The following is a 23,428-nucleotide window of genomic DNA, read 5'->3' on the forward strand; positions in this document are numbered from 1 at the left end:
TTTTTTTTCTTAGATATTTATCTTTCCTTTTATTTTATTATTTTATTTTATTTTTTTCAATATATGCAATTTTCTTTCAAAGATTTTAAGTAATCTTTACACCCAACAGGGGCCTGAACTCACAACCCCGAGACCAAAAGTCACATGCTCTACCAACTGAGCCAGCTGTCTTTTAATTCAAAAGACTTGGGGCACCTGGGTGGCTAAATCAGTTAAGCATCTGACTCTTGGTTTCGGCTCAGATCACAATCTCACAGTTCATGGGTTTGAGCCCTGTGTTGGGCTATGCACTGACAACACAGAGCCCGCTTGGGATTCTCTCTTCCTCTCTCTCTGCCCCTCCCAGCTCTCTCTCGCTCTTAAAATAAATAAACTTAAAAAAAAAAATAAAAGACTTCATATAACAAAAACGTAATGTCATAGATCTCTCTAAAATATCTTGATGGTACAAAACTAAGCAAACAAAAAAATATAGCTCAAAGGGTTAAATTTCAACCAAATAACTTTAGCTTATTTGAAATGACCAGTTTGCTACTTCCAAGAGAACAGTGGAAAATTGGTAACTAAGTAGGATCACCATTTCAAAACCTCATAAAACCTCTATAAATGTATTACATATAAGCAATAGGTTTCCTTAAATATATCATTTATTCTCATTAATTCCATTGTTTACATAACCAAAGCATTCTGTCCATGGTTCTGTGGTAGTGAGCAAGTTTCATCAATACAGTAATTATTTGCCTTCCCTATTATACTGTAAGGTCTTCCAATGAGAGAATCATGTGCTAATTATATCTAGTGTAATTCTTGCTCATAGCAAGTAATGAATACATGGCTAGGCTTATAAAACTATGAACTGGTAGAGCTAAATATAAGAAAAATAAGGAAGTCTGAAGTATTTAATCTTTTCTGTAATCCAAAGAAACATGGTACTACACAAGACCACAGTAAATGCTCTTTAACTTTTTAAGCCAAAAGTTTTAAGTCCTATGATAATGACATTCTTTTCTGAGTGTAGCAAAATACTGAAATAAGTTTAGTTCAACTAATTTTCAGAAAATATTTCTAACAGTATGAACCTAACAAATTGAAATAGGTGGGAGGGGGGCACATATACTCTTCTCTCACCCAGACTGCATGGCAACAAATCTACTAAATGCTCATCTCTTATCCCACTCCTACACCTTCCCCAGGGAGGTGGAGTTACTTTGATGGTGGGGAGTCTGGTCTCTCTTTCCCTGGACCACCAAGTAGGAAGCAGCGACCTTAGTGGGTTTCTTCTGCAGATGCAAACTTTCCTTGGGCTGGGATGGTCCAGGCTAGATTTAGGTGGGAAGTACAACTGGTGGGTAAGGAACTAGCAAGTCTAATATGACTCTCTCACTAAGCTGCTTCCTCTAGCCTTTGTTGTAATAAAGGAGCTATTTTGAATCTCCACATTCTCAGTGTGGAGGTAAAAGGGGATGCAGTCTACTGGAACTCCTGAAGACTCCAAAAGAAATGCAATGACATCCTCAGAAAGCAACTATGGACATATCTTGGAGGTACTGCATGTTTGGTTCCAGACCACAATCAAGTGAATACTACAATAAAGTGAGTCAAATGCATTTTTTGGTTCCCAAAACTGGCATATAAAAGTTGGCTTGAACAGTAGTCTGTTAAGCATGCAGTAACATTAAGTCTAAAAAAATGTACATTCCTTAATTCAAAAATACCTTATTGCTAAAAAAAATGATAACCAGCATCTGAGCTTTCAGCAAGTCATTATCTTTTTGCTGGTGGAGGATCCTGCCTCAATGTTAGGCTGGGGTGACCGTGATATCTTAAAATAAGGCAACAATGAAGTTGGCTGCATCAATTGACTTCTCACACAAATGATTTCTCTGCAGCATGCAATACTGTTTGGTAGCATTTTACCCACAGCAGAACTTCTTTTAAAATGGAGTCAATCCTCTCAAACCCTGCCACTACTTTATCAACTAAGTCATGTAATATTGTGAATCCTCTGTTGCCGTTTCAAGAATCTTCACTGTATCTTCACCAGGAAGAGATTCCATCTCAAGAAACCACTTTCTTGCTCATCATAAGAAGCAACTCATCTGTTAAAGTTCTATCATGAGTTGCAGAGATTCAGTCCCACCTCTAGGTTCCACTTCTAATTCTAGTTCTCTTGCTGTTTCCACCACATTTGTAGATACTTCTTCCCTGAAGTCTTGGATCTTTAATTTGTAAAAAATGCAGTAAAATGAAGTGTGCCTGTATAGCATTCCAGATGAAAAGGAGATCCTTGATAATAGGCAGTACAACTACTGACATTAGATCCTTATCTTATAGTTGACATAAAATCAATCCTTAAATGTTAAAACCAAAGCACACAGATCAAAATACATAAGTGTAGTTCTACAACCTATGGTTAGGAAAGTTTATTAAAAACAAACATAGAAGACACAAAGTATAAACCATGAAGATAAAAATAATCAATTTTACTACATTAAATAAATGGACTTCCAGAACCACCCAAGATGAAACAGTATGGCTTAACTAAAAACTCAGAATAAAATGTGAAAAGCAACTACATGAAGATTCTGGAAAGTAAAAGATGGGCCTTGAAGGAAGTCAAACTTGAATGACCCATAAAGGAGGTGAGATTCAGTTTTTTCTTTCTCCTTTGTGTCCTGGGCGGATTCATGGAACTCACAGCAAAAAACAGACAATGAACTCAGAGAAAGCACTCCAGCCAGAAGACTAAGAAATTGGGATGAGGGGTGTGTGTGTGTGTGTCTGGTTTGTTTTTCCCACTCTACCAGCTCTGCCCAGGGTCAGCACCAGTCACAGATTTGCATGCAGCAGCTACAGCAGCAACTGAAACCCCAAGAGAAATCCCATCTCCTGAACTAGCAGAACTAAGAAAAGAATATGATGATGTCAAGAGAGTGTGGAGGGAGGGAGTTCCCCCACCCCATTTTTCCCCCTCTCTCTCTTAGTCACTCAAAACTCACAGGTCAGGAGGCAGAAACACTGAAGAAACTTCTTTTCGGCCACAAGAGGAAATGAGAAAAGGAAACGTTATCTGGAGAATGTGAAGGAGTCTTGGAGAGCAGAGAACTAAAGAAAAAGCACTAATTCTGGCTTCCCTACATATTCATGGCATACCTATCTGGCTTACCTGCATATTCATGAAACAGAACTAAAGAAACATGACAAAGATGTTGAGAAACCAAATTCAAGTACCTGAGCAGGACATCCCCTGGGTAAGCCTCCACAGCACAGCAAAGGCCCCCAAAACTCAACAAATGCTGGAACCACCACCCACACGAAATGACATGGTACATGCAATCTGAATCTAACTGGGTAGACTGTCTGACAAAAATAAAATAAATAATAACAAAAGCCAACATTTTCCAGGTATTTTTAACAGGACCCAGAGTCTCACAATGTTATATTGAAAATATTCAAGACATAATAAAAAATTACATATAAAGACCCAGGAAATGGGATTAATTCTGAAATGAAAAAATAGTCAACAGATCTCAATCCTAACAGGATCCAGATATTGGAACTGTCAACGCCTTTATTTTTTTTTTTAATTTTTTTTTTTTAACGTTTATTTATGAGACAGAGAGAGACAGAGCATGAACAGGGGAGGGGCAGATAGAGAGGGAGACACAGAATCTGAAACAGGCTCCAGGCTCTGAGCTGTCAGCACAGAGCCCGACGCGGGGCTCGAACTCACAGACCGCGAGATCATGACCTGAGCCGAAGTTGGACGCTTAACCGACCAAGCCACCCAGGCGCCCTTTTTTTTTTTAAATTTTTTTAAATTTTTTCTTGTCAACGCCTTTAAAGCAACAATATAAACATGCTCCGTGAGGTAAAGGCAAACGCTAAAGGAGTAGACAGATTATAGGAGAGAAATAGAAATTGTTAAAGAACCAAGTGGAAATCTTAGAACTGAAATTGAAAAATACAATGTCTGAAACTAAAAAAAAGAATCCACTGTATGGGCCCAATAGGAGAATGGGGATGGCAGAGTGAAGTCAGTAAAATGGAAGAGGACTCCTGAGAATCTGAGATACTGAGTAAAAAGGGTTGAGAACATATGAACAGAGCCTCAGGGACTTGTGGAACAATTTCAGAAGGCTTAAAATTCATGTCCCTTAAGTCTCAGGAGAAGAGATTCTTACAGAAAAAAATATTTGAAGAAATAATTGCTAAAACTGTCCAAGTTTAGTGAAAGACAAAAATTTAGATTCAAAAAGCTCAGCAAACATAAAACAGGATAAAAGCAAACAAAAACCAAGGCCTACACACATCAAAAATCAAAATCAAAGACTTGAGAACTGACAGAGAAAAATGATGCATTTTGTAGAAGGGAACAATTTGAATGGCTGTGGATTGCTCTTCAGAAATCAGTGCCAAAGGCAGTCCATCAAAATTTTTAAATGTTGAAAAAGAGAACCTGTAAACTTTAGAATTTTATATACAGCAAACATGTTCTTTCAGGAACGAGGGCAAATAACACACCCGGGTGAAGATGTAAGAGACTCAGAGTTTGCTGTATACAGACCTGCTATAAAAGAAATGCTAAAGGAAGCTATTTATTTATTTATTTATTTATTTATTTATTTGAGACACAGAACGAACAAGCAGGAGAGGGGCAGAGATAGAGGGGGACAGAGGATCGGAAGTGGACTCTCTACTGTCAGCAGGTGCAGGGCTCAAACTCACAAGAAGGAACTCATGAACCTTGAGATCATGACCTGAGCCAGAAGTTGGACACGCAACGGACCAAGCCACCCAGGCACCCCTAAAGGAAGTTCTTAGGTAAAAGAGAAAGGCTACTAGAATGAATCCTAGAACTTTATGAATGAAAGGAAGCAGATATGGTAAAATATCTGGATAAATATAAACCATCAAGAATAAAAAAAAAGAGGATGGGGCGCCTGAGTGACTCAGCTGGCTAAGAATCTGACTCTGGATGTTGGCTCAGGTCATGATCTCATGGTTCATGCATGGGTTTAAGCCCTGCATCAGCCTCTGTGCTGACAGTGCAGAGCCTCCTTAGGATTCTCTCACTCCCTCTCAAAATAAATAAGCTTAAAAAGAAAAAGAAAGAAAAAAAGAGAATATCACTACAGACCCTACCAACATTAAGAAGAGTGAAAAAAGGGGGTGCCTGACTGGCTTAGTTGGTGGGGCATACATCTCTTGATCTTGGGGTTGTAAGTTCGACCCCATGTTGAGTGTAGAGATTACTTAGAAATAAAATGTTTCAAACAAAACAATAAAAAAAAATACAGTAAACAGTTCTATGCCCCCAAATCAGATGACTCAGATGAAATGGACAAATTCCTTAAAAGGGACAAACTGCCCAAACACTTCTAAGAAAAATATGTAACCTGAATGGCCATATCATTTATCAAAAATAATGAATTCACAGTTAAAAACCTTACAAAAAAAGCTCCAGGCCTAGGTGAATTCACGGTTAAATTATACCAACCATGCAAGGAAAAAGTTATGCCAATTCTCTTACCAAAGACATAAGGAAACTACTGATCAGTATTTCTGCTGTCATACTGTGTTTTATAATAAAATATATATATTTCATCTTCATCTCTGTTTCTGGCTCAGAGCTCCCCAAACCCTTGGAATTTCCTGAGCAATAGGAGCAATGGGAGGATCTTTTGTTGTATTTGGTCTCTTGTCCTCAGTTCCTGAAAATGTTCTAGAGCCATAAAGTTGAAATGGGTGTCTTGTGGCCCTTTCAACAATTATTTATGTTAGGTAACTTTTGGAAATCCCCTAAAGATGGGGGCTGGTCACTGGGGTAAATAACCATGAATTGAGGGTTTACACTTTCAGTTCCACCCCAACTTCTAGGGAGAAGAGAGGGCCAGGGCTGACAGCCGATGATTTAATTAGCCATGCTTATGTAATAAGGCCTCCATAAAAAAACTCAAAAGGAAAAGGTTTCAAGAGCTTTCAAGTTGGTGAACCAGAATGTTTCCATATGCCATTGTGCTAAACCCCATACTCCATGGGTACAGAAGCTCCTTTGTTCAGGGCCTCACCTGTATTTTTTCATCTAGCTGTTGATTTTTATCCTTTAATATGCTCTGTAATTAACTGGCAATTTAAGTAAGCAAACTGGTTTCCTGAGTTTTCTAAGTGGCTCTAGCAAATTAATCAAACTCAAGAAGGGGCTCATAGAAACCTCTGATTTATAACCAGTTGGTCAGAAGCACAGGTGACAACCTGGATATAAGAATGGCATCTGAAGTGGAGGCCAGACTTGTGGGACTGAGCCCCTAACCCTAGGAATCTGATGCCATCTCAGGGTAGATACTGTCAGAACTGAGTTGAATCACTGGACACCCAGTTGGTGTCTGAGAACTGCTTGGTGGTATAAGGGAAAAAAGCCCACAAGTTGGAAATGGTATCAGAACCATCACTCCAGAAAATAGATGCAAAAATCCTCAATAAAATATTAGCCAATCTAATCCAGCAACATAGAAAAATGGTAATACTTTTACATAATCACAACAAAATATGGTTCATCCCAGGTATCCAAGGCTGGTTTAAATTATGAAGAATCAATATAAGTCTCCATTATAAACAGACTAAAAGAGAGAAGATACATGATCACTTTAATCTGTTAATCAACATCCATTCATGATGAAAATCTTAGAAAAACAGCAGAACTTCTGTAATCTGGTAAAGGGTATCTACAAAAACCCAGAGCTCACACCATACTTAATGGTGAAAACCTGAATGCTTTCCCCCTCAAAATCAATAACAAGGTAACTCCCATTCAGCACCATACTGGAAGCTGTAGAGTGCCAGAGTGTAGACTTTAAAGCTCCAATAATCAAAACAGTGTGGAACTGACAAAAGGACAGACACACAGATCCAGGGAAACAGAACAGAGCCCAGAAATAGATTCTTACAAATGAAGTTATTATTATTCTTTTAACGGAGGTACAAAAGCAATAATGGAGAAAGGATAGTCTTCAACAAATGGTGCTGGAAAAGTCAGACATCCATAAGCGAAAGAAAGAAAGAAAGAAAGAAAGAAAGAAAGAAAGAAAACAAACCTTGGGCTATACACAATACCTTATACAAAAATTAACTCAAAATGGGTCATAAAAATATAAAATTATATAACTTTCAGAAGGAAATATAGGAAAAAATTATGACTTTGGGTCAGGCAAAGAGTTCTTAGATACATTAAAGGAAAATTCATTAAAAAATGAATAACTTGACTGCATTAAACTTTTTCTCTGTGAAAGACACTGTTGAGTAAAAAGAGCCACCAACTGAGAGAAAATATTTGTATATCACTTGCCAAAAGACTTAACCCAGAACTCAAAAGTGAATAGTAAGAAAACTACTCAGTCTTAAAATGGGCATAGCCAACACCACTAAAGATTTAGACATTGCAAATTTGCAAATTAAAACCCATAGCATTATATCTTCATTAGAGTAACTATAAAAAAAAAAAAAACAAACAAACAGCTGATAATACCAAGTGCTTAGAACTTACGTAGAGCAATTGAAAATCTGGTAACATTCCTTGTGGAAAGAAATGCAAAACAATATAACCACTCTGGAAAACAGCTTGGTGGTTTCTTATAAAGCTACCATGTGAATCAGCAGTCTCCTGGATGAATATCCAGAAAAATTAAAAACGTGTTTACACAAAACAGCCTGTACAGAAATGTGTATAGAAGTTTTATCAATAATAAAAAAACTGGAAACAGTCCCCATGTTCTTCAGCTGTTAAGAATAAACTATAGTATATCCACATCATAAAATCTGTTCATCAGTAAAAGAAATGAACTACTGGTACATGTAATAACAGAAGAATCTCAAGCACATCATACTAAACAAAAGAATTCAGACTCATACATACTGTGTGATTCTAATTATAGGACGTTTGGAAATGGTAAAACTATAGAACAGTAAAAGATAATTAGTTGCCAGGGATCAAGATTAAAGACGGGTTTTGACTGCAAAGGAAGAGACCAAGATAATTTCATTGGGGTAATGGAATGGTTCTTGATTATGGTGGCTGTCAAATGACTCTGAGCATCGGTCAAAAAATTTGACTGTATGTTACTTGATATGACCAAGTGTCAGCAAGGATTGAGTAATGAAAATACTCTTAAAAGAATCAATTGCCACTAACACTTTGGCAGCCTTTGGCATGCTCTGGTAAAGCTAAAGATGGTCATGTCCTACAACACAAAACTACACTTCTAGCTATATAACCAAATGAAGTCATCATACATGGGCATAATGAAAATACAAAAATGTTTATAGCAGTACTATTTAATATATTAAAATGTGAAAACAAATTAAATGTCTAAAAAGAGAACGGTGATTTATTTCTACAATTGATAAAAAATTTAAAAATATACAGAATAGTATATATTTTTATAGTACATAAATATGAAAATACAAAATTGTATAGAAATTATAAAACTCGAACTAAGGGTATGTAGGAAAGCTAAAGGGAACATGAGGCTTCCTCTATTCCTGTAATAGTTTTTATTTTTTCATGTGACAATATTTAATAATTATTTAAATGTTTAAGAAAATTAGGGTTGCCTGGGTGGCTCAGTTGAGTGTCTGACCCTTAATTTCGGCTCAGGTCATGATCCCAGGGTTGTGGGATTGAGCCCCGTGTCAGGCTCCGCACTGAGTGTGGAGCCTGCTTAAGATTCTTTCTCCCTTTGCCCCTCTCCCTGTCTTGCCCATGTACTCTCTTTTAAAAAGGTAAAAAATAAATGTTTAAGAAATTAATATTTCTTAGACCTTGTCTTTGAAGTACTTCATGAAGAAATAATTCGAGATTCATAAATTCTTAGGAGTGTTATTTGGAATACTGAATATTGGAGAATGTTACTTTTTCAAAACAATTTTTTAATGTTTATTTTTGAGAGAGAGTGAGCAAGGAGGGGAGGGGCAGACAGAGAGGGAAACAGAGAAATCTGAAGCAGGCTCCATGCTGTCAACGCAAAGCCTGATGTGGAGCCTGAACTCACGAACGGTGAGAGCATGACCTGAGCTGAAGTCCGACACTCAACCTCCTGAGGCAGCAGGGTGGCTCAGGCAGTTAAGTGTCGGACTTCAGCTCAGGTCATGCTCTCACCGTTCTGTGGGTTCAAGCCCTGTGTCGGGCTCTGTACTGACAGCTCAGAGCCTGAAGCCTGCTTCAGATTCTGTGTCTCCCTCTTTTTGCCCCTCCCCTGCTCACACTGTGTCCCTCTCTCTCTCTCTCAAAAATAAACATTAAAAGAAATAATAAATAAAATTGTGTTAAACTAAATGACTAAACAGATGATATAAGAAAGTTAAAGGAAAACATGTTAAAGACCACCCTAACCCATGAATACTCAATATGGAGTAAACTAGTTAATGGGTGATGTTTCAGAAAAATCCACTTATAAAAATATATACAAAAGAAGTGTGCAAGTAGTGTTCCAGTCCATTGTTCTCAGTGGCCTTTCCACAAAAAGAGAGGCATACCTTATTTCATCTTGCTTCACAGATACTGCATTTTTTTTTTTTTTTTTTTTTTTTACATATTCAAAGTTTTTGGCAACCCTGCATCAATGATGCAAGTCTATCAGTGCCATTTTTCCAACAGCATTTGCTCATTTTTGTCTCTCTGGATCACACTTGGTAATTCTCACACTATTTCAAACTTTGGTATTATTATATTTGAATTGCAACCATCTCATGATAAAACTCTAACAGATGAAGTTTCTCATGGATGAGCAAAGAAAGTGATTTCTTCAGATGGAGTGTACTCCCGGTGAAGATGCTGTGAAGACTATTGGAATGAGAACAGAGAATTCAGAATATTACATGAATTTAGTTGATAAAGCAGTGGGAGGGCTTGAGAGGATTGACTCCATTTTAAAAGAAGTTCTACTGTGGGTAAAATGCTCCCAAACAGCATCGCATGCTGCAGAGAAATCATTTTTGAAAGGAGAGTCAATCACAGCAAATTCATTGTTGTCTTATTTTAAGGAATTGTCACAGTCACCGCAGCCTTCAGCAGCCACCACCCTGCAGCCATCAATATCGAGGCAGCAAAAAGACTATGATTCACTGAAAGCTCATATCCTGGTTATTAGCATTTTTTAGCAATACAGTATTTTTGAATTAAGGCACATACACTGTTGTTCTAGACATAATACTATTGCACACTTAACAGATCAAAGTACAGTGTAAAACAACTTTTAGATGCACTGGGAAACTAAAAAATTCATTTGACTCACTTTATTATAATATTTTCAGGAGTACAATACAGTGATTCAACAATTCTATACATTACTCAGTGCTCAACACAGTAAGTGTAGTCACCAAACATTATTACAGTATTACTATATTCCCTATACTATACCTTTCATGCCTGTGACTTATTTATTTTATAACTGGAAGTCTGTACCTCTTAATTTCTTTTGTCTACTTCACCTATTCCCTCACCCACCTCCCCTCTGGCAACCACCATATATGTGTAGTTTTACCTTTAGATACTTAACTCAATTTTATTAGTTTGTATATTCCACTGACAAATGCATTCTATCCAACTGCCACAACTTTATCTTGAAGGGTAAGTATCTCCACTTGTTTTTATTCAAAACTGTTACGGTTCTTCTGAATGCTTTCCTCTTCTATGTGAATTCTAGAATTAGCTTGCCAACTTCCCTAGAAAGCCCTCCTGGGATTTGGAATGGAATTACTTTAAATTGATAAATTAGAGAACAATGAACATTTTTGTGATACTGAATCTTCCCATCCATGAAAATGATCTCCCTCTCTCCCCCATTTCTGTAGGCCTTCTTTTATGCATTTCAATTTAAAAATTTGCTTCCTAGTACCTTATGATTTGTTCTTATTGTAAATAGTGCTTTAAAAAGTTTGATTTTCTAACTGCTTTTGGCTTTAGTAGAGAAAAGCAGTTGATCTTTATAATTGATGAACTTTTTTTCTCTCATTTTGATGCCCCAACCAGGATTTCAGAACACTAGCAAATAAAACAATGACAACAGACATTCCTGACTTGTTCCTGACTTTAAAGGAAATACTTCTAAGGTTTCACCATTAATTACAACGTTTGAATTAGGGTTTTGGTAGATACTCTTCATCATGCTGAAGACATTCTTCTATGCTGGACTTACCAACGGTTTTTTTATCGATAGGTTTTAAGTTTCACTGAATATTTCCTCTGCATCCATTGATAACTGGATTTTCTCCTTTAATCTGTTAATATGGGAAACTATATCATTTGATTTTCTAATATTAAACTGTCCAACAATTTCTAGGTCATGACTTTTAAAACAAAACCATTATAAATAATCCTGGTGTATAATTCTCTCATGCTATTTAGCTCTGATAGAACAGGCTAGGGGAATGTTCTTTTTTCTTCAATTTTTATTATGTAACATGTTCCTTGACTATTTGGTAAAATCTAACGTGACCAATTTTTCTTTTTTCTTTTAGTTTATTTATTTATTTATTTAGAAAGAAAGGGAGAGAAATCCCAAGCAGGCCCCGTGCTGTCAGCGCAGAGACCAAAGTGGGGCTCGAACTCACAAACTGTGAGATCATGACCTGAGCTGAAGTTGGACACTTAACCAACTAAGCCACCCAGGCACCCCGACCAATTTTTCTGTTTACCTATTTTAAGTAAAAAATCAATTTTGATAATTTGGTAAGATTTATTCAGGTTTTCTATTTAATTAATTTTGGTAAACATATATATGTATGTAAATACGTATGTACACACATGTTTCAGGAAACTGTCCATTTAGATGGTTTGCAAATTTATCAGCAAAGAATTACTCTTAGTATCATCTAGTCTAAAACAGTTTGATTATGGAAAATTTCAAATGTGCAAAAGCAGACAAAATAGTATCCTAAACTCATGCCCCATCTCCTAAGTTATTAATTCAGCCAGTCTTGCTTGAACTGTAATACCCCTCCCGCTTCTGCCTCTCACATACTGAGACAAATCCCAGAGAGATTCACACGTCAACAGTTCTAGGTGTATTGCTATTGACCACTTAAAAAATAATCTCAGTACTATTATCAAACCAAATTCTTCATTATCAAATACCAGTGTTCAGACTTATGTCTTTTAATGTTTCCTTCTTTTACAGTTTGCTTGAACACACAAGTTCATTTGACTTTTATATTTCTTTTAATGTGTAGATTCTACTGCTGTGTTTTCCTACCTTGTCATTTATTTAAGAAACACTCAGGTTTTTTGTTGTTGTTGTTTAGCAGGTCTTCTTCATAGTTTGTCTTATGATGGTTTTTAATCTCTGCTGTAGATGATTCATGACTGTTTCCATTTCAATATTATTTAGGTCTTTTTTTCTAAATCAATCTTGGCAGAGGTGTGTCTATAGTAATCTTTTACAAATGGCCAGCTTTTGGTTTTGTTGATTCTTTTTATAACTTTGTTTTAAAATACTGTTTATTTCTGCTTTCATTATTACCGTTTCTTTGGATTCCTCTGGTCATTCTTCTAACTTCTTGAGTTGAATCTTAGCTTATTAAATTTAAATCTTTTTTTTCTTCTAAAATAAGCATTTATAAAACTCCCTTAAAGTACTTTTAGCTGCATACCACACATTTTGATATGTAGTATTTTCAATATTACTGAGTTTTAAATCTGTTTAAATTTATGTCCTGATTTCTTCTGTGACCTATTAAATACTAGCTGGCATATTATTAAATTTCTAAACATAAGGGTTTTAAAGGTATCTTTTAGTTACTGGTTCCCAATTTATGTGTATTTTTGTCAGAGGATGCTCTGCATGAAACTAAGCACTGGTACATATTTCAGACTTCTGTTTTTAGTTTTAGCGTATGGATCAGATTTTATAAATGTCTCATGCATGCTTGTAGAAAATGCTTATTTTCTGGATGTTGGAAGTAAAGTACCATGTCTTATCAGGCATACTGCATTATTTAAATCTTCTGAGCCTTACTAATTTTTTTGTATGCTTAATTACTGAGAGGTGAAATTAATTACCCACTATAATTGTGGGTCTGTCAGTTTTGCTCAGCAACTATCAATTCATGTTTTGTACATTTTGAGGCCATATTAATAGATAAAATTTAAAATTATTATCTTCCTTGCAAATTGGTGACATTCTTGATTTGTATTTTAATAGCTATATCAGATATCTTTTGGTATTTGTGCTATTTCTTTTCTATTTTTGTTATTTCAAAATTTTCCATAGTTATCCTAAAACAGGATACACTTGGATTTTAACTGTAGTATTTGGTCCATTTATTATTTGTGCTCAGAGATATTTTAATTTTGCCCATATTCTTAAATGATAGTTGAGTACTGAATTTTAGAATTTAGGTTGGCAGTTATTTTTTTCTTAGCACTTTAAGGACATTAGTATCTTCTGGCTTCTATTTTGCTGTTAAGGATTCTGATACCTCTCTTTTATCTCTAGTTGTTTTAAAGATGTCTCATTGTCTATGGTGGCCAATATAGGTAGGTGTCAATTAAAACTTTTTTATTGCTTTGGGTATCACTTTGTGTCAATGTTTTTTGTCAGCTTGAACATCTTCTTTTCTTTTTGTTTCTTTGGTTTATTTATTTTTGAGAGAGAGAGAGAGAGAGAGAGAGAGAGAGAGATGGAGGGAGAGAGCATGAGCAGGGGAAGACAGAAAGAGAGGGAGATAGAGAATTGGAAGTAGGTTCCAAGCTACAGCCTGGCATGGGGCTTGAACTCATGAACCATGAGATCATGAACTGAGCCAAAGTCGGATGAACTTACTGAGCCACCCAGGTGCCCCAGCTTTAACATTTTCTTGATAAACTGCCACTACCCCACCCCCTGGGTAATTTTCTCAGATCTATCCTTTAATAACTATACCTTTTACTTCAAGAAGTTTTACCTGGTTATTTTAAAAGTGTACTTGGGTCATTTTTCTTTCTCATCTTTTTGATTCCTTCTTATAAGATACTTAAAACACTTACGTTCTTAAGGATCTAAGAAACTCCTCGCTGTTATGCCTGCTAATTCACTTGTGGTGAGTTGTCTGCTTATGTTTTCTTTTTTTCTTTTTTTTTTTTTAATGTTTATTTTTGAGAGAGAGACAGAATACAGGCAGGGGAGGGGCAGAGAGAGAGGGAAACACAGAAACCCAAGCAGGCTCCAGGCTCTGAGCTGTGAGCATGGAGCCCAATGCAGGGCTCAAACTCATGAACAATGAGATCATGACCTCCGCAGAAGTTGGATGCTTAACCAACTGCACCACCCAAGCTCTACTTGTTTTCTAATTTTGGGTTGTGAGCATACCTTCAGCGGTATTTTACTGGTGGCAATCCTGTAGCCTCCATGGTTATTTTGTATTTATTTTTGCCCGGTGTCTATAAAAAGGTTATTTGAGGTCAGGACGATTTTGTTAATTTTTAGACTAACTGGTTCCTGGATTGGGCATGGAATGTAAATTACATACATCCCAACCTCTAATATAAACAGGTTTCTAGGTAAAAATTTTAGGGGAGACCCCAGCCTTATCCCTGAGACTGAGCCTGGAAAGATAAGCTTCTTCATTATCAACCCATGTTAGTGGGAGTTTTTTTTCTAATCTACCACTTCATAGCAATTATCTCTCTTTGAGAGTTCCAGCTTTATGTGAGGGATCTCACAAACACAAACCCCAGGCCTTTTCTGTCTCACCGTGGCCGTTAACACCAAGCTCCTGGCATGTCTTCCGGTGAATAGTCAGAGTGTACTGAAATCAGCAAGAGGCATTTGTACCATCGATTTCAGTTTTCAGTTTATTACTCTGGTTTATAGTTATCTCTCTTCATTTCTAGTCCATTAAGAATTATCTTTGGAAATCTTACCTATGCTTTTAAAAGAGTATCTGTTGTATTTTACCCAATATTTCTAGGTGTTTTGTAACAGGTAAGTTTTCATATAATCTAATCCATCATATTACCTTAACTCTAAATTTGATTTTCATAATTCTTTAAAGGTTTGTTCTCTTATCCTCACCCTCTCTTTTCACATGTATCCACATTAAATATAATTTTAACTGTGAATATTCCTAGAAGTATAAATTAAAAGCTTTTTTGCAAAAGTAGTTAGCAACCAATCTCAATCTGTCAGAGTTATTTAAAAACATCCTTCCCTGTGGTACTTTCCAATCATAGTGCTACATCGTTAGCACAAGACAGCATGGAAAGAAAGAACACAGAACGGAGACTCACTATATTTGTGTTTTGGTTTTGACACTATGACCAACTCTGAGAACCTTGATAAGACACTTCAACCTCTTGAGGTCTATTTTTCCTCCTTATAACATTTTTTTTTAAGAATCTATGATCGTATGGATCAACACTTGTACTTTCCACTTAGGAATACAGAGATTTTAAGAATCTCAAAATTTGTGTGATATTCCTGAATTTATATTGTAGTTTACTTAACTATAATAATGCTGTGATGCCCAATCTGATTGCAATAAAATCAATTTTTAAAAACTTGTAGTATCAGTTTATACAATAGTAAGTATCTGCAGGAATCAAAAAAATATATTATGCAATTCAATGTCTTGTTACGTTCTTTTCTAAAGTGACTCAGTACATAATAATACCTTGGCTTTTGGAGTAGCTTTAATTGTCCATATGCAATCAACTGCTTGGCCAGGTTTTGTTTTCTCTTCTTGTTCTACCTGACTAGAACGCACTATTCCATCAGCTCCCGAGAGCTCAAACTGGCAATCTAGAAAGAAAAGTTGAATGATGTTCAAAGGAAAATAAGACTGATCAAAATGCCATGAGGAAAAAGAGGTGATATACTAAACCTGGGATAGGATTTAAAATACCTCCTAGGTAAGTAAAGTCTGGATCTGTAACAGAAAAAAGAAGAAAGTCATTGGCATTGAGATAGTTTAGTTACTTTAAGGCTTAATGTCTTAAGTTCTATCTAATGCTAATTTAATAGCAGAGCAAGAGAAAGCTTTCATTGGTGTAGATTACAGATCACTGTTTCTGGGCATGCTTAGGTGTTTGTTTATAGGAGCAATGTTTTTTAAAATGCTAATATTTATACTTCTGATCCCATCATGAATAACTTATTTATGTCACCTGGAAACTCAGAACTCTCTGTCAATTGCGATAGCTAGTCCACTGAGGGATGAATGAATGTATATACAACACAATGGAGTATTATTCAGCCTAACAAAGAAATGAAATTCTGACACAAACTACAACATGGATGAACCCTGAGAATCCTAGGTTAGTCAAATTCATAGAGACAGTAAGTACCAGAAGCTGGAGGAAAGGGGGAATGGACAGTTAGTGTTTAATGGATACAGAGTTCCAGCTTGGGTTAACAAAACAGTTCTGGAAATGGATAGTGGTGACCACTGCACAACATTTTAATAAATGTACTTGACATGTACTTGTACACTTAAAAAGGATTAAAATTGTGAATTTTGTAAGTTATTTGTAATTCAACACATATACAAAGAAGTAGCTAGTGAGCTGTGTTTTCAAAATGGCAGGGAAAAAAGGACTAGCTGATATACAGGGTATTCTGCCCTATGAAGTAGTTCATAGAAGACTGAGAACCAACAGCATATATCAAATAACTGATTAAAGTTAACTGGTCGGGTATTTGTTTTTATGAACTAAACCAATTAACTGAAGTAACGATATTTTGGTGTCAAAAAGGCTTAAAAAATCTTAAATATGAATCAAATCTTTACAAACTGGTTTAGAATACCTGAAACAAAAAAAAAAGTCAAAAACAATGCTCTTAATACTGTTTTTAAATATTAAAAATCAGGCTTTTTAATATGTAAAGATTCTCACTTTAAAGAAAAGTAGCTCTTTTTCTATTAGTTTATGTATCATGAGAGCAATTTTATATGGATTGTGGCTAAAATATAGACAAATTAGAAGAAAATGTGTAGGATTTTATAGTACTTCAGAATTTCTACACCCACTAGGCTAATTATAGCAACATCAGGAAAACTATGTAATATTCTATTTTATAGATGAGGAAACTGAATGAGAGAGATAATGATTTTCTTAGACCATATATATAATGGCAAAGTCAGGACTAGATTGCAATTCTCCAGACAATTTTTCTTACCCTACCACCATGTTGCCTTTATAATGTGGGTAAGGATGCCACAGTTTTACCACTGAAGAAAAAAATATCAAAATAAATAGGTAATGCATAATTGGCTAATTATGGTTGTGTCTAGGTATTTAAAATCATATTTATAAAATAAATTTTTCAATAGGGATCAATAAAATCAAGAAGATTACTACTACTACTAATGAGAAATTAGTATGTTTTAAATGGAATTCTTTAAGCTATTGGTGATATTTGTTGAGGCAGAGGACTCTTAACGTATTGCTACTTCCTGGAAGTAGCAACTGGGATAATTCTGGAAATTTTAGTGCAATAATGACAAAATTCTAGAATTCTTGCCTACACATGAATAAACTCTGATTCATCTGGCAGGTAGTTCCTATGACTTTTTACTCCAATGCTGTTTAATTAAATTTGTCTTTGATATTTCTCTGCAAAAGAGCTCAAATGTCACTGACCCCTTTCAGCAAGGTTGATTTAGTTTATTAAGTTAAAAAAGAAAAGTCTGAGATGTATACTCAAGCTAAAAGTTTCTCCCCTACTTTTTTTTTCCAATATGGTAACCATGCATAAAGTATCTGTAATAAAAAACAATTTTAACAAGAATTGAGCACCCAGCTAAATACAATAAACTGTGATTGAAATAGGTTTTGCAGGCTATTTAAAGATTCTGAGATGTTTTAAACTAGCAGTTTTTTCATTCTGGCAGTGTGGTGTATATAGGTCCTATATGAACTTTCAAATTAAGTTTGATAACTCTGTAATTATTTAAAATTATTTTAAATTCTGGAAAGGGCAAAACTATGGAGACAGTAAAGATCAGTGCTTGCCAAGAGCTAGGGGGAGGAATGAATAGGCGGAGCACAGGATTTTTAGGGCAGTGGGAATACTTGGTATGATACTGAAATGGTAGACACACATTGTCATACATTTGTCTAAACACACAGAACACCCAACACCAAGAGTGAACCTAATCAATGTAAACTATGAACTTTGGGTGATGTTGTGTCAGTGTGGGTTCACTGACTGTAGCAAATGGACCACTCAAGGAGCAGGATATTGATTATGGAGGCAGCTGTGTTTGTGCGGGGTTGGAGGTATATGGTAACTCTGTACTTCCTGCTTAGTTTTGCTGGGAACCTAAAACTGTCCTAAAAAATAAAAGTCTAGAGGTAAATTTTACTTTCTAAAAATGTTATCCTTTTGGTATTGAGAACATAAATATTGAAACAATGCTTAAAAATTCCCATAATGTTTACTGACAAAAAAAAAAGTTGATTATGTTGTTTAGGCAAAAAAAGCAGGTAATATAGATACATGGTCTCAGTTATGTAAGACAAAAAGAGATACAGAACAATATCTGAAGGGATACATACCAAATTGTTAACAGTGGTTTTTTATATAGAAGATGGTAAGATTATGGATATTTTTTCATTTAGATATATGTGTTTTTTAATTAACAAATTTCTTACAAAAACATAATAGCAAAAAGATTATATAATTGATGTTACTTTTTCATTGTTTCAGTCTCTAAGTTGTTTGAAGACAGGAGCAATAACTTGTAGATCTTTGTGTTTCCGTATTAGGGATATGCATGGTTTTACACCAGAGAGGCTTTACAATTCTCACAGTGTTTATACATACCACAGGATAGGGAAGACTGGTGGAGTGGGCTGAATGGAGACCCTAATTTGAATCCTCAGAACCTGATAATATTATGTGGTTAAAAAAAAAAAAGTTGAATATTACAAAACAAAAGATGTGACTAAGTTAAGGATTTTGAGAACAGAGGGTGATGTGAACATGGAGGCAGGGACTGGAGCGATGTGGCCACAAATCCAGGAACGCTGGGGCAGCCCCCAGAAGCTACAAGAGGTGAGGAATGGATTCTCCCCTAGAGTTCCCGGAAAAAAAGGTGGCGCTCCTGGGTTTTCTGCCCTCCAGAACTCAAGAGAATAAAATTCCACTGTTTTCAGCTGCTAAATTTGTAGTTAATTAGTTAAGGCAGCCTTAGGGAACTAATACATCAGGTACTCCCATTTGACAAATAGCAACTGTCAGGCACAACTGTGCCTAAAGTCTTATAGCTATTAGGTAGCAGAGAAAGGATTCAAACCCAGATCTTTTCACCTCCAAGTGCAGAGCAATATTTTTTCTATTGCTCAATACTTCTTAGAGACTACTTATTCAAATGAGGGGTTAATTCAATCATTCCAATGCAAAAAGCTGCCAAAATAATTTTTGGTAAGGATTATGAAATTAAGACAATTTGCTGTATTATTTTTAAAGTGTATTTATCTTGATTTTTCACCCTTGATAAACACTATAAAACATAAATAAATCTAAGAAAAATGTGTTACCATCTATGAAATGCTTCAAATTCAAGTGATATAGTTCTATTTCCAATTTTTGGGTTTATTTATTCACAGAGTGATTTCCCTCTGGCCTTGTTAATTTTTTAAAACCTTAATTTGACTAACTTGACTAAATTCTCTTTTATATACATAAGATTCTAAAACCAGAGTGAGACCCACTGAAAAGATAACTTCATTACCTGGAATAAATGAATATTTTGCTCGAAATCCCAGTCCTTCAAGTTCTTCATCAGAACTAAACTTAATCCACATAAACCTCCCTGTTGATCTAATTAGTGGAGGGCTTTTCACACCACAATATCGATCTATAAGTGGAGAGAAACCAAATGGCCCATCTCGAACTTCCAAGTGGTCAAACCGACATTCAAATGATGGTTCTATATAATAATGTTCATCAAAGGTCAACTCTATTCTTTGACGTGGAGCAGCTAGAAAATAAGAGCAAGCAAATCAGGGCAACACAAACAAAGAAAAGTAATAAATGTCCTGACAAAAGTGGGGAAAGCAAAACAACTACCTACTATTTCACAGAGGAGCATCATACTGAGGATTGTTATGTATAAAATTCATAACTGATGTTATATTTTATATCAATAGTAGCAATGCTACTTTGTAGAACTGTAGCAATCTTTCCCTTTGGCATATGCTGTTCATTAAATTAGTTAAATGTATTTAAAATTACAGTAGAAAAGCTAATGCTGAGTACATGAGATACAATATACAATGAATAGAAAAACAGAAGAAATGAACTAATGTAACTATGGACATAAGTTTGCATAAAGCATGATAAGAGATGCCAGTAAATTTAAGTCTTAACAGAGAAGTTTCTCATATATACCAACGCATCTGGTTGAATTATATTTTAAGAGATTCAAAATTCCTATAAATTTCAATTTTTTAATTGTTAATGTATTGTTAATGTGTTTGTTAATGTGTTTGTTAATGTGTTCAGTACTCAGAAATATTTAAAATTACTAGAGTTTAATTCAAATACATGTTTTTAGATTTTGTTCAAACTGGCTCAAACTGGGCATCTTACCTATGTACTTAGTTTTACAAAAAAGTAAACATTCATCCATTAAAAGATAGAAATTGGTCAGATACCTTCCAAAATGTAGATACACTCCTTGTTTGGTGGATAAGAGTCAGGATAATTTGGTGAAGCAAAATGACCTCCATTGCTGGTTCGAACCCAAATGCCACACTGGGTTGCAGGAACATGCTTGATTCCAATATTTTGTCCATCTTAGGGAAAAAATCACATTTAAAACATGAATTACAGCAAAAGAGAATAGTATTCTCTTTTCCCCACAATTTAACTACACATTTGCTCACTAAATGTTACACATATACTGTATATAATTTTGCAAGAACCACCACTAAGTTTAGCACAAAAAACAACACAGTGAAGTGAGAGAAAGGTAAGATTGTATGCTGTGCTGGTGAGAAGAACTTGCTGCTAGAGGACAAGTTTACCCTGTAGGAGAGCAGGGAAATAAAATGCTTAGATTTTACAAGGGCAAAACCGTGTGGGAGAATCTGATAAATCAGTACAACTCTATAAAATTCAGTTCTGACATAAAAATAAAAATAAAAATAAAAGGATCCCAGGGGTTTATCTCTACTGTGGTGCCTCTATATTTAGTTTAACACAAAAGCCAAATAGGATCCAAAGATTACAAAGGATTTTGGTTGAAAACTGTAGATTAAACACATGTATTTAGTTCTCTATCCTCAAACTCCACTTAACAGTAAAGGATGTTTTAAGGGCATAAATAAACCTTTAAAGAGGTCTAAACGTAGGTGCAATAACAACTGGCAGTGCCTGATATCTCTGGAAGCAGGACAGGGGTTGACAGGTGGTGGTAAAATTGTGCTTTTTAAAAATATGAGGCTTGGGTAAAGGTGTATTTAGAATCAATCTGATTTCTAATACTCTCCCCTACTTCACAAAACCAGGTAGCTGCTACTCTATCACATCAGAAAATGAGGTTATTCCTTTGCAGAAAAGCAGGGTTACTACATTAGGAAGCACCAGGAACAGCTGACGGTGACAAGACCAACCTGCAAACAAAGAGACTCAGGAATGTTAACACAGTGGATGGCATTCCCAGCCTCTTCCCCTGCTCAACTCCCTTAAAGCTTCTAAGCAGGAAATGGAAAGCTTCCTCTCTAGGGACTCTAAACACTCCAAAGAAATCGAGACCCAAGCAAGAATGCAGACTTAGGAATTCCCCAGTGTTGGGTCATTCACCAGTGAGGGCCACAGTTAACAAGTCTTTCCCACACTTGCAGACAGCTAATGATCAGATTTTAGTGCTCTTCTCATAAATAAGTGGATATTCAGGGATCACCATATTTGAGGAAATCCTCTAATATGAAAAATGAATAAAAAAAAGAAAGCAAAGCTGAGGAAACAAAGATGTAAAAAAAAACCAAAAAACAAAAACAAACACACACACACACACACACACACAAACATTTAATCTCCTTAGAGAAAGAGAGTATATCTATAAGAACAAGAATACTTTAAGAATATTTGGAAAACAAAAAGCTTCTAAAAATAAAAGAAATGAAAAATTAATAGAAAGTTTAATGAAGAGAACTATAAATGGCCTGTGCCCTGTTTCTGTAGATAAAGATTACAGTGGAAGACATCCTTTTCCACTCACATGCCTACTGTCCATAGCTACTTTCACACTACAAGAGCAAAAGTGTATAGTTGCTTCTGAGACTGTAAGGCTGTAAAGTTTTAAATATTATCTATTTGGCTCTTTAAAGAAAAAGTTTTCCAGTTTCCGGTTTAGAGGATGAAGTTGAAGAAGTCTCAATAGAGACTACTGAGAAGAAAACAGAGTAGAAAGACAGGTGGAAAACAGAAAATAATAACAAAAATACCCCATAACTAAATAGAAGTTTCTTAAAGATAGAATAGAAAAAAATAGAGAAAGATAATTTAAGAAATTAAAGGGTGCCAAACTGGCTCAGGCAGTACAGCATGTGATTCTTGATCCTGGGGTTGGGAGTTTGAGTCTCATGGGGGGTATAGAGATTACTTAAAAAAACAAAATCTTAAAAAAAATTTAAACAAGGAAAAAAGGAAATAAAAATTTCCTAAATTAAAAGACAAAATTTTCATATGGATAAAGTTTCATGAGTGACTTAATGTAAATTCTGAATACAGAGGTGACCAGAATTACGACACAATTACACTGAGACAGGTGGTAAGGAAGGAAAGTAACAGAACATTTGTATATACTAGGGGGTAGAAAATGCATGAAAGAGCTAAATTCTCATCTTCTGTGGTAGAAAATCATTATCTAATACCTAAGACTGAAATAATTAAGAATTAACAGTATAACATATTATTTAGTAATACGCAGCAGAATTCCAAAAGATTCAGCTAAAATACTGGTTATCTCCATGGAGAAGGAAGTAGAGTAGCATAGGATGGAGGACTCTGCCTTTTCATCCTTAAGTTTTGAATGCTTTGATTTTTGTCACATGTATGTATAACTTAGAGGAAAATAAAAAGTAAATCAGAAAGTGTATTAAACCCTGGCATGAAAATCTGGTTCAAAAATCACACTAGCTTATCTTCTTTCATAAACAAGGACAATCAGAACAGGTTACAGGGCTTTGAATAAGATACTGATGGAAATATTTCACTTGTCTACCCTGAAAAAAGGGATTTTTATTTTTGCTGAGTGATAAGCACAAATCTCATTTAATTTCTGGATATAATCCATAGTGTGCTAGGAACCACTAGTAATGCCAATTTAAAAAATTTATCAATCAGGGCAAGACTTTATGTTGACAATTTAGTTAACTGCAGCTGAACCCAGTTAAATTGAGGCTGATAGGTTGACAGAAAGCCTTAGGTCATTGGAACACCCA

The 23,428-nt window shown here is 35.4% G+C and overlaps 1 protein-coding gene across 2 annotated transcripts in view; it reads right to left on the reverse strand.

Annotated features, from left to right (window-relative positions):
* Positions 1 to 23,428, reverse strand: part of NETO2 (neuropilin and tolloid like 2) — a 55,700-nt gene that overhangs the window by 19,895 nt on the left and 12,377 nt on the right. Inside the window, exons 3-6 of one of the 2 annotated variants that reach the window (XM_049620923.1) lie at positions 20,636 to 20,776; positions 19,711 to 19,959; positions 15,877 to 15,900; positions 15,646 to 15,773 (exon numbers count right to left, since the gene is read on the reverse strand). In XM_049620923.1, the coding sequence (XP_049476880.1) occupies positions 15,646 to 15,773; positions 15,877 to 15,900; positions 19,711 to 19,959; positions 20,636 to 20,776 (542 nt within the window). Of the gene's footprint in view, positions 1 to 15,645; positions 15,774 to 15,855; positions 15,901 to 19,710; positions 19,960 to 20,635; positions 20,777 to 23,428 lie in introns of both variants that reach the window. The other variant, XM_049620922.1, reaches the window with a different exon arrangement.

This window comes from Panthera uncia, assembly GCF_023721935.1.
Source record: "Panthera uncia isolate 11264 chromosome E2 unlocalized genomic scaffold, Puncia_PCG_1.0 HiC_scaffold_19, whole genome shotgun sequence".
Taxonomy (NCBI): Eukaryota; Metazoa; Chordata; class Mammalia; order Carnivora; family Felidae; genus Panthera; species Panthera uncia.